The 12,619-nt window shown below is 42.6% G+C and overlaps 1 protein-coding gene across 1 annotated transcript; it reads right to left on the bottom strand.

The window, feature by feature from the left end:
- Window positions 1–830: 830 nt before the first annotated feature.
- On the bottom strand, window positions 831–1,456 carry LOC144704710 (uncharacterized). The gene has a single exon (XM_078577229.1). The coding sequence runs from the start codon at window positions 1,427–1,429 to the stop codon at window positions 992–994; it is 438 nt and encodes a 145-aa protein (XP_078433355.1). The 5' UTR covers window positions 1,430–1,456; the 3' UTR covers window positions 831–991.
- Between the last annotated feature and the right edge of the window lie 11,163 nt (window positions 1,457–12,619).

Genomic DNA, 12,619 nt, shown 5'->3' with positions numbered 1-12,619 from the left:
ACGGATGACTGTAAGTTAAGGATAACAGATGACGGTGAGTGATGGACCACAGATAATGGTAAGTCAAGGATGACGGATGACTGTAAGTTAACAAAGAATGCTAAATCAAGGATGACAGATGACTATAAGTTAAGGACAACAGATGAGGGTAAGTGACAGACAACGGATAACTGTAAGTTAAGGATGGCAGATGACTGTAAGTTAACAGATAATGGTAAGTCAAGGATGACAGATGACTGTAAGTTAAGGATAACAGATGATGGCAAGTGAAAGAAAACGGATAACGGTAAGTTGAGGATAACAGATGATGGTAAGTGAGGGACGATGGATAACGGTAAGTCAAGGATGACGGATGACTGTAAGTTAAGGATAACAGATGATGGTAAGTGATAGACAACGGATAACTGTAAGTTAAGGATGACAGATGACTGTAAGTTAAGGATAACGGATAACGGTAAGTCAAGGATGACGGATGACTATAAGTTAAGGATAACAGATGACGGTAAGTGACAGACAACGGATAACTGTAAGTCAAGGATGACAGATGACTGCAAGTTAAGGATGACAGATGACGGTAAATGACAGACATCGGATTACAGTAAGTCAAGGGATGACGGATGACTGTAAGTTAAGGATAACGGATAAGGGTAAGTCAAGGATGACGGATGACTGTAAGTTAAGGATAACAGATGACAGTAAGTCAAGGATGACGGATGACTATAAGTTAAGGATAACAGGTGACGGTAAGTGGCGGGTAACGGATGACGATAAATGACAGCTAACGGATGACGAGACAACGGATAACTGTAAGTTAAGGATGACAGACGACGGATGACGAATGACTGTGAGTTAAGGATTTACAGATGATAGTGAGAGACTTATAACGGATGACGGTAAGTACAGGATGAATGGATGACGATAAGTGACGGATGACGAATAGTCGAGAGAGAGGCGAGCGGCGGCGCGGCCGTTGTTGACGGCGGCGTCCACGTCAGCGTACGGAGGCGTCGTCGGAATCGTCGGAGGAGCGGCGGAGGAGACTACGGAGGCTTCTGTTGCTCTCCCGCTTGAGCCGGCGGCGGACGGCGCCGCCGTCCAAGGCGGTCCGGTCCTCCGCCGCCAGGGCGGTGTCCAGCCTCCTGGTCAGCGCGACGATCTCGTACGAGTCCCACAGCGACTGCCCGAAGTCCCACTGCCGGTTATACTTCTCCGCCGCCGCCGCCGCCGCCGCCGCCTCCACCATGAATCGCGACGGCCGCCGGCGGGTCGCGGCGCCGCGTCTGGCGGCGACGGCGGCGGCCACGTCGAACTCGTCGGCGGCGCCGGCGTTGTCGGCGTGCGCGTGCCAGGCGTGCGCCACCGCCTTGAGCATATCCAATTCGGCCGCCGCCGCCGCCGCCGCCGCCGCCGCTTCGCTCCGCCAGCTCATCCCTGCTTGTTCGTGGTGGAGAGATGATAGGCTTGGTGCTTTGAAGGAAAGAGAATGAATGATAAATGGGTGTTTAAAAATTAAAATGCAAGTGTTTTTTTTTTAATGGCAAAATATACGGTGTTCTTATATTTTGTACTTAATTAAGAAATAAATTAAGTATAACTTCATATATATAATTAAGATATTTAATTACGAAATAAATAAATATCCGGGTACGTCCAACCCTGCGGTTGCGCCCGTAGACGGCCGATCCAGCTGTTCCCTGGACGCCTCCCACGGGATTTTATATATGAAGTGGACTGTTTAAAATGTGGGTGTTGTGTTGGATAAAATTATGAAATAAAGTGTGCATCTTTTGTACTTAATTGTGAAAATTGAGAGAACAGGATGCTTTGTTAGTATCTGTCCCACTTTGAATGGGAAATGGGTTTTAAAAGTAGGTGTTATGTTTGGATAAAATTGTGAAATAAACTGTGATTCATGGAGCTGAGAGATTTTTGGTCAACTGTGCACTTTATTTGGTACTTGAATGTAGAAATTGAGAGGAACCCGGATAGTTTGAATGAAATAGAATGATAAATGGGTTTTAAAAGTAGGTGTTATGTTTGGATAAAATTGTGAAATAAACTGTGATTCATGGAGCTGAGAGATTTTTGGTCAACTGTGCACTTTATTTGGTACTTGAATGTAGAAATTGAGAGGAACCCGGATAGTTTGAAAGAAATAAAATGATAAATGGGTGAATAAATGTAGGTGTTACGTTGATAAAAATTGTGAAATAAATTGTGACTCAATGTGCTGGAATATGTTTTGTCAATTGTGCACTTTATTTGGTACTTGGATGTAGAAATTGAGAGGAACCCAGATAGTTTGAAAGAAATAGAATGATAAATGGGTGTTAAAGTGTAGGTGTTATGTTGATAAAATTGTGAAATAAAATGTGACTCAAGGTGCTGAGATATTTTTTGTCAACTGAGCACTTTATTTGGTGCTTGATTGCAAAAATTGAGAGAAACCCTAATGCTAAAGTATAGGTGTTATGTTGGATAAAATTGTGAATAAACTGTGTCTCAAGGTGTAGAGAGTTTCTTTGCCAACTATGCACTTTATTTGGTCTTGGTTGTAGAAAATTGAGAGAAACCCGGATGCTTTGGTTGTATATGTCCTGCTTTGATGGAAAGGGAATGACAACTGGGTGTTAGAATGTAGATGTTATGTTGGATAACATTATGAAATAACATATGGTTGAAGGTATTGATACATTTTTGGTCAACTATGCATTTTTTACACTTGGTTATAAAAGTTGAGAGAAATCCATGCCAAGATTGGGCTACTACATTTTGAAGCTCCAACTCCATCGTAGTTGTGTCATCTTACTGTCTCGTCTACTGCCAGATCATGCGTGTGGTAAAAAAATACGGTAATCTTATTTAAGAAAATATAATTTGCGGTAATGAAATATCATCAGTTTGTTGATTTTCAAGGGCCTACAATTGTGCTCAAAGTGATATATGATAGCAATCTCGCTACCTCTCCTCTCAGACAGGATAGTGCTGTTAGGATTTACACTTGCAATCTTGGCTCTGATACCATGTTATGATTGAAGTTTTTGCCATTGTGATAAAAGTATAGCTTATAACAATACTTTTCCTCTTAGATATCAGATATCTGGATGGATATTGCCGCCTTGTGAATGGCAATGGATGCTGATATCATATATCATTTTTGGATATCAATATAGGGAGAGAGGGGGAGGCGTGAAGTCACATCAATCCCATGTCTAATCGCCTTCCACCCCTCCTTACCCCCTTCTTCCTCTCCCCCTTGGGCACCCCCTTTTGGCCCCCTTCCATCACCCTTACCTACTTTGCCTCTTAATGCCTCCTCCAACTCGCCATCCCTGACCACCCTTCTCTACTCCTTGATACACTCTCTCCTTGTTTCCCTTGATTGTTCCTCAACAAATTCTATGTTGTCACCACAATGGATTCAATATTATATAAATAAAAATCTCATTATAAACTATACCTTATATCATAATTTTATATGTATATTACATATCCAATATTTTAGTCTGATATTTGAAACTCAGTTTTGATATCTGATATCAAAATCCAACCCCCAATATGCCAGCAAATGCTGACATCAAATATTGGTTGCAATATACTGATATCTGAGTATGATATTAGATGCCAACATCTTATCCATGGATATCAATTGTGGCAGTAGTGTTCGCCGTCCCGATATCCGTCCGATATCCGGTATCGGACAACCGATATCCGATATCCGGGAAAAAGTGGGACGGTTCCGGATATCGGATATCGGGCGATATCCGTCTATCAGGGGTTAGACGGATATCGGTACCGGATATCGGAGGGGGAGGGACGAGGTGGATCTCGGATGCTGGATATCGGTTTCCGATATCCAGCAATTTTTGTTCAGTTGTCTGCAATCCCATATCGGAAAATTCCAATTTCCGTGAGAGTATATATTCTCCCCAGCCATTTTTCAGTTAAATCTCATCTTCGCCACCCCGCGGGCCATAATTATGTAAGTTAGTAAGTTTAAATTATCATGATAACGAGGGTAGAGTTGCCTAATATAGCTAATAAAAATAACAATAAATTAAATGTTATTTGAAGGAAATATATTGCGTTTTATAGTTAGTAAATGAAATAATAATGTTTATATGACCTAACAACTAATGCTACTAGGTAATTAATATATAGTCATTTTGAGTAAATAAAGTTGCAAATATAGAAAAAAAAATAACAGTAGATTTAAACTTACATAACAACTAGTGGTATTAAGAAATAAATATAATGTTATTTTGGGAAAACAAATTTGTGTTTTATAGTTAGTGAATTAAGTAATAATGTTAATATGACCTAACAACTAATGCTACTAGGTAATTAATATGTAGTCATTTTGAGTAAATAAAGTTGCTAATATAGTGAATAAAAATAACAATAGATTTAATCTTACATAACAACCAGTGGTATTAAGAAAGAAATATATTGTTATTTTAGGAAAACAAAAATGTGTTTTATAGTTAGTGGATTAAGTAATAATGTTAATATGACCTAACAACTAATGCTACTAGGTAGTTAATCTGACATAACAAGTAGTGGTATTACGAGAATACGTAGAACCATAACAAGATTGTTGTAGAATTGTTTTTTTTAAGAGAATAGAAATGTGTAATGTAGTGAATAAATATACTAGAAGAGTAAGTATATTTCTTGGCAGTATATTTAATTACAGGGATTAATTTTTTTTATTGATACTAAGATTATTAATTGGACAGTTGGCGGAATATAGTGATGCCGGATATAACCTTGTAACAAGAACTGAAAGTGTCTATTCAAGTTGATATAAAATTTAATATTATGCATTCAACGGAATCGTCGTAGTAATCTAGGGATATTCAATTACATATTTGGAAAATGTATCAAAATTTGAATAAATTCAAAAGAAACCATACACGTGGTTAATTCAAGAATTCTAGCAAAATTCACACGTATGCTATGACTGTGGCCCTATCAAAAAGGCATAGTCCTAACGGCTCTGTCAGAGATTTGTGCTCAATTGATCATCACCTGCGTTGTATAAGATAAGTGATAAGTAACGATAATTACGTATAAATAAGAAGATCTAGTTCAGTTATGTGATGTGTACCTCAAGCACATGCGACCACACCATCTTCGTCGTCGTCAGCATCCTCATCTAGCTCAACATCATTGTACCAACGTTTGTTGTCCGCACGGACCCAACACTTCATAGTGATTAGTGTTTCAATGCTTATTGGCGACAGACGTGATCGCTTGTACGTGACAATAGCATTGCCAACTGAGAACATGCGCTCGGTAGGGGCGCTCGTCGCACATACGGATAATAGGTCCCTCGCGACGGTCGCATGCAAGGGGAAACGCTTCGCCCCCGTCGTGGCCCACCAAGATAATGGAGTGAACACACCCTCATTTGGCATAGTCTCCGCAAGGAACTGGTTGAACTCATCCCAGGCCGACCGCGTTGTCACCGGTGCCAGTTTCACGTGGTGCATAGTGGTGCTAAGCCACTCGTCCAACTCTTCACCTCCTCGCTGCCCCTCCCCAGCGGCCACTCTCGGTCCACGGCTCGACCAGTCACCGGGCAACAATGACCGTACGTATGCGATGGTCGCCTCTCGGACCCCCGGGCGGAGCATTTCCCCATTGTGGATTGGATCCATCAATGCTGCGGCCGTGATCGCCTCATTCGCCCACAATATCTCCGCGTACTGTGCAAGCTTGGAAAGCATCGCTCTACACGCTTGTGCCATGTTCGAACGATCTCCTTCGTGCAAGCATCGAACGGATGTGAAAAATGTGCCGTATTCGATTTGCTGGACCTCTTCCTCCATGTGAACCTTGAGGCCGTTTATGAGATATAGGACATCGCAGATTGTCGGCGTCACTGTCTTGCAAACATGATTAGTCGATACGGCAAAGCGGCCAAGGATGCGGCATAACTGTTTGACCAATTCCCACTCGTCCTTCGACAGCTTCGATGACGTCGCCTTCCGGCCAAAAGCCGTCGAGACTTCGTCAAGTACATCACGCTTCTTCACGGCGGTCGCCAACATAGTGTACGTGCTGTTCCATCGGGTTGGACAGTCTAAGACAACCATGTTGGAGTCCCCGACTGCGGGGTCATCTTCACAGGCCTGGGTGTAGATTTCTCTTTGCTGCACAGAGCTCCGAATACTCCGCACTAGGGTGCGTAGCTTTGCAACTGCATCACCCAAACATAATGGCGTGCGTGGTCCCTCACTATCATCAGACACTGAGTATACATCACCGAGATCATTGTCGTGGTCGTTGTCGTACTGATCTGCGGTCCTCGTCACATCGCCTTCTTCGGGTTCCACATCTTGGACCGAAGGAATACTGAAACTTTTTAACGCCGCTTTCACGACAATATTCAGAATGTGTGAGACACATGGGACGTGCCTCCTGGCGGTAAACGTCGGGTTTACGCTCTTCAACTTTCTCGCCATTAAAGCCAACATCCTCTTATTCGCCGTGGCATTGTCGGTAGTAACGGCGTAGACCTGCATAATTATGTTAGACATGTAAAGTAATAAGTTCAACTAATAAAATGAGCAACAAGCTGAGTTCTGACCTTCGTCCGTAGACAGAACTCATCTAGTGCTTGGAGAACAATGGACGCCATGTTCTCCCCGTCGTGCTTGGCGACGATTTCCCGGATGGCAAGAACCCGCTCTCTGTACGTCCATGTGTCATCCACCCAGTGGACGGTGATGCCTAGAGATCCGGTCTCGTTCTCCGCAGTCCACGCGTCTACGGTGAGTGACACTCGGGCCACAGTCTCCCAAAGCTTCCTCACACCAAGTTTCATTTGGCCGTGCATTTGGATGGTCCACCTCTTTATGACTTTCGCACTTGGAGGATCCAAGTCGGCAAGCGTCGCGTAACGCCACATATCCTTGAAGGCGACGTTGTCAACAATGCTCCACGGTGAATCTGTCAGGCATGTGAATCGTGCAATGAAGTTCTTCGTCTCATCTGGAGTGTGCCCTTTAATCGGCCCCCGTCAGTTAGGCTCTCCCTATTGTTTGCTCTGCATTCTGTCAGTGATGCGTGTCTGACCACGTTCTTCAGGGACTTCGCCCTTCAGTTCGGCATGACGAGCTGGATGGCAGGATTTGAAGTGACGCCAAAATACATTTGTGCTTTTGTCGGCTTGCCTCTTAATGGGTTTCCTCCTACCGTGCAGGTTCAACTCCCGGCACTGTAAACATGTATAGTATCCATCTTCCATCATTTCGAAGTAGTCAATGATGAGGGAACATTCGAACGAGGTTGACTCTATACAGCATGAGAAGTTCCCACCTCCGTACGTTCGAGACCTACGGCTCCTGACCCAGCTCTTTCCTGGGCTGGGTCATTGCCTCCGGTTGGGTTCATGTTTCTGGTGTCATAATTTTGTAAGCAAAAGGTCAACATAACGGCATCACATGATGCCAAACTGTGATTTACGCTATGAATTGCGTAACGGGTGCACTGAATACGACATTTTATGAGCCAGTGAAAATTTGGATAATGGAATGTACAGGTAGAAGGAAGAACGATAGATATTCAAGAAAGTCTTATTGAGTCACGGAGCATGAGAATGAGGTGAGACGGGAAAGGAGAAATGGAGAGGGAAGGGAGAAATGGAGAGGGAAGGGAGAAATGGAGATGGAGGGAGAAATTGAGTGAGAGAGGGAAGGAGAAAGTGAGTGAGAGAGAATGATAAATTGAGTGAGAGAGAGAGGGATGAATGGAATGAATGAGAGGGAGGGAGGGAGAAATGGATAGAGAGAGGCAGAAATGGAGGGGGGGGGAGAAATTGAATGAGATAGAGAGGGAGAAAGGGAAAGAAGGAGAGGGAGGGAGGGAGAAATGGAGACGGAGGGAGAAATGGATAGAGAGAGGCAGAAATGGAGAGGGAGGGAGAAATTGAGAGAGAGGGAGAAATTGAATGAGAGAGAGAAATGGAGAGGGAGGGAGAAATGGAGAGAGAGGGAGAAATGGAAAGAGAAGAAGAAAATTGAGTGAGAGAGAAGGAGAAATTGAGTGAGGGAGAAAGAAGAGAGAAGGAGGGAGGGAGGGGGGGGGGGGGAAGAAGAAAAGGATAGAGAGAGGCAGAAATGAGAGAGAGGGAAAAATGGAGAGGGAGGGAGGGAGGAAGAAATCGAGTGAGAGGGAGAGGGAGAAATGGAAAGAATGGGAGGGAGGGAGAAATGGAGAGGGAGGTAGAAAGGGAGAGAGAGGGAGAAATGGAGAGAGAAGGAGAAATGGAGAGAGATGGAGAAATGGAAAGAATGGGAGGGAGGGAGAAATGGAGAGGGAGGTAGAAATGGAGAGAGAGGGAGAAATGGAGAGAGAAGGAGAAATGGAGAGAGAAGGAGAAATGGAGAGGGAGGGAGGAAGAAATGGATAGAGCGAGGCAGAAATGAGAGAGAGGGAAAAATGGAGAGGGAGGGAGGGAGGGAGAAATCGAGTGAGAGGGAGAGGTAGAAATGGAGAGGGAGATCGAAATGGAGAGAGAAGGAGAAATGGAAAGAGAGGGAGAGAGGGAAAAATGGAGAGGGAGGGAGGGAGAAATGGAGAGAGAGAGAGAGGGAGAAATGGCAAGAATGGGAGCGAGGGAGAAATGGAGAGGGAGGTAGAAATGGAGAGAGAGGGAGAAATTGAGTGAGGGGGAGGGGGGGAAATGGAAAAGGGGGGGGGAAATGGACAGAGAGAGAGATAGAGGGAGAAATGGAAAGAATGCGAGGGAGGGAGAAATGGAGAGGGAGGGAGAAATGGAGGGAGAGGGAGAAATGGAGAGAGGAGAATTGGAGAGGGAGAGAGGGAGGAAGAAATGGATAGAGAGAGGCGGAAATGAGAGAGAGGGAAAAATGGAGAGGGAGAGAGGGAGGAAGAAATGGATAGAGAGAGGCAGAAATGAGAGAGAGGGAGAAATGGAGAGGGAGGGAGGGAGGGAGACGGAGAAATGGAGAGGGAGGGAGAAATGGAGAGAGAGGGAGAAATGGAGAGGGAAGGAGAAATGGAGAGGGAGAGAGGGAGGAAGAAATGGATAGAGAGAAGGAGAAATGGAGAGGGAGGGAGAAATCGAGTGAGAGAGACAGGGAGAAATGGAAAGAATGAGAGGGAGGGAGAAATGGAGAGGGAGCTAGAAATGGAGAGAGACGGAGAAATTTAGTGAGAGAGAGGGAGAAATGGAGAGGGAGGGAGAAATGGAGAGGGAGGGAGAAATGGAGAGAGACGGAGAAGTTTAGTGAGAGAGAGGGAGAAATGGAGAGGGAGGGAAAAATTGGGTGAGCGAGAGAGAGGGAGAATTGGAGAGGGTGACCCTGGGAGAGGGAGAAATGGAATGAGGGAGAAAGAGAGGGGGGGGGAAAGGAAAGGGAGAGGGAGAAATGGAATGAGAGAGAAAGAGAGGAAGGGAGAAATGTAGAGGGAGAGAGAGAGAGGGAAATGGAGAGGGAGGGAGGAATTGAGTGAGAGAGAGAGGGAGAAAGGGAGAGAGAGGGAGAAATGGAGAGGGAGGGAGAAATTGAGTGAGAGATAGAGAGAGAGAAATGGAAAGAGAGGGGAGAAATGCAAAAAGAGAGAGGGAGAGAGGGAGGGAGAAAAATAAGTGAGAGAGAGAGAGAGAGAGAAATGGAAAGAAAGGGGGAGAAATGGAAAGAGAGAGGGAGAGAGGGAGGGAGAAATTGAGTGAGATAGAGAGGGAGAAATGGAAAGAGATGGATGGAGGGAGAAATGGAGAGGGAGAGAGAAATGGAGAGAGAGATAGAGAGGGAGAAATCGAAAGAGAGAGAGGGAAGGAGAAATCGAGAGAGAGTGAGAAACGGAGAGAGAGAGAGAGAGAGAGAGAGAGGGAAAAATGGAAACAGATAGAGGGAGGGAGAAATGGAGAGAGTGGGAGAAATGGAGAGGGAGGGAGAAATTGAGTGAGTGAGAGAGAGGGAGAAATGGAAAGAAATGGAGAGAGGTAGGGAGGGAGAAATGGAGAGAGGGAGACGTTGAAATTTGCATTTGCATACAAGATGAACAATAATGAAAAATAGACACATTTTCAGACCTTGAAATTCAACAAAATTCATGAGGATTGCTTAGAAATTCAACACTAAATGAAGGAATTTTACCTCCACGCTGTTAACTCTGGGAACAGGGCTGATTGGTCGATCGTTCTTCTCCGTTTCAACTTCACCGATTCACAGAAGGTTGAAAATGAGCTCTCCGGTGACCTTCGAATGGGGAAATAATAGGAATCAGATTGAAATGCTAGACATTCACAGAGAGATCAAGAAACCCATACCTCTCTAGGGTCGACTCCACCGCTGCCTTCGTCCGCCGACACCGCCGTCCACTCCCCGCCCCTCGCCGTTGCTCGCCATTGTCCGCCTTTGAAAAAAGAGAAGAGAGACAGAGGAAAATTCATAACGTATGAAATTCGATGCGGAAATCGAAAACCGATATCGGCATCCAATATCCGGTACCATCATCTGACCCCGTGAGACGGGAGACGGATGCCGGTATCGGACGGATACCGGTATCGGATATCGGCACTGTAGCAACCGATATCTGATACCGATTTCCGGTATCCGGATATCGGAAAAAACGGATACCGGAAAATCAAGTTCTGGTATCCGGTTCAGCATCCGTCCCGATACCGCATCCGGTACTGGTATCGGGACGGGCAAACACTATGTGGCAGATATTCTTTTCCTCGTTGAGGCTTTTGATATTGAAATACATACTTATACAACAATTAACATCGACATCCATGCCGGGAAACATTAGTCAAGATGTAATTCTTCAACATAGTCAATTGTGAAATACTTTAGACTTAATTATGATTTTTTTTAGAAAGTCAATGTGAGGCCTTCAGAAAATCATCTCCATTGCAATCACAGCATGTTAATGGCCCCATCCATCGTCACACCAAGCTTGAGGTAGAGAAACTAGGCTTTATTCTCTCCAAAAATGTAATAAATGAGAGATGAGGAAAAAATAGAAATATTTTTTTACTAAGTACTATAGCTTATAAAAGTTAAAATGTGATGATTATGATTGATAAAAAATATAATTTGGATCACTAAGAGATTGTAAGTTATCTATGTACTATTTTCTGCTCAAACATGAAAACTATAATCACAATAATTCTGAGAGTCTTACTGAATCTATTGTAAGGACAAAGCTTACTTCACATTTGTTCGTATTCCCCTCCCCCTAATGAATGATTATGAAATTATTAGTAATCTCTACAAAAAATTATTTCAAACCACACAATATTTTTAGTGGCCTAAAATTTTATATACTAAGAATTATTAGCTTTTATATAATTTTAATGCATTCAAATGATAAATAAAGTTCATCATAGTTGATCATGGAGATGAAGTTAAAAACAGATCCGTCACTGAATTTAGTGAAGAGTAAGATATTTTCCATCAATTTGTAGAGCCTGCTGCCCCATAAAATGTAATTGAAGGAAGAGTATGACATTTTTTCAAATCACATATCCTTGAGGAACATAGTATATGAATATTCTTAAGCACTGAAATCAGGAAAAAATAAGTGATATCTTAAGTATCCTCAATATATAAAAGAGTTTATATCATTAATGAATGAGTAATATGAAATTATTTGGACCATTTTGGGGCTTAAATGTGGCATCCTACACGTAGATAGATAGACTTTAATAAAGTTTTATCAATCCAATATTGAAGTAGGATACTTAGATACATAGTCTTGGATTCTGTGTTTTGAAAATTGTATCATTTTGGGACCATTTTGTTATAAATGAAAACATTTATAACAAGGCAAAAAAGGTGATGATTAAATCACCTCGGGTGGAACCAAATACACTATCCTTTTGGTTTTTTGAATGAGCCATTACAAGCACAAGTGTCTGAAAAAGAAAGACATGAATGTTTAATTTTTGGGGGACTTTTATCCTTTTGTGATAATTGGACATTTTTATTCAAACCCTCTCAAATTTAAATATTTCCTCTTGTGGAGAATGAACCTTATGTGTGTGAGCATGTATGCCTATGTAACAGTCTAGTTAATTCCCAATAACACTTTATTAGGTAGTATATTTGATTATATTAATTAATATATCAATAAATTTTCACATTGATTTAACCTTATTGATTGGTTTAGCTGATAACTGACAAGGTGCCAAACTACGGTGTGTGTTGTAGATGATACGATGGGTTTATCAATCCTTTCATTGAACCTTTTTGTCATCAGTTGACATGTATGTGTAATCCTTCATCTAAGTAAGAGTACAGTAAACTGTCAAACACTAATTCATAATCCTAATTATTATTGATGCACAATAATCTTCACAGATTTTTCATAGATTTTTTAAGCTTGTTTATAATATTGTCATTATAGATTTATAGGCCATAGTAAGAACACAACTATCAATTCACATGTCATTGGTCTCTCAGTCTAAGGACTACTTGCACAAATTTGACATGAACTAACCTGGTTGATGATTGTGTATAAAAATTTATAGGTTTCACTATATCTCCTTAGTTGATTTGTACTGATGGTTACATGATCAACAATGCTCATCATTTGATTCACAACAGATAATGGTATTATATCTGTATATTCAATG

This window comes from Wolffia australiana, chromosome 6 (genome assembly GCF_029677425.1).
Source record: "Wolffia australiana isolate 7733 chromosome 6, ASM2967742v1".
In the NCBI taxonomy this organism is placed as follows: Eukaryota; Viridiplantae; Streptophyta; class Magnoliopsida; order Alismatales; family Araceae; genus Wolffia; species Wolffia australiana.
Note: the sequence above shows the minus strand (reverse complement) of the source record. Positions and strands in the feature narration are given on the sequence as shown.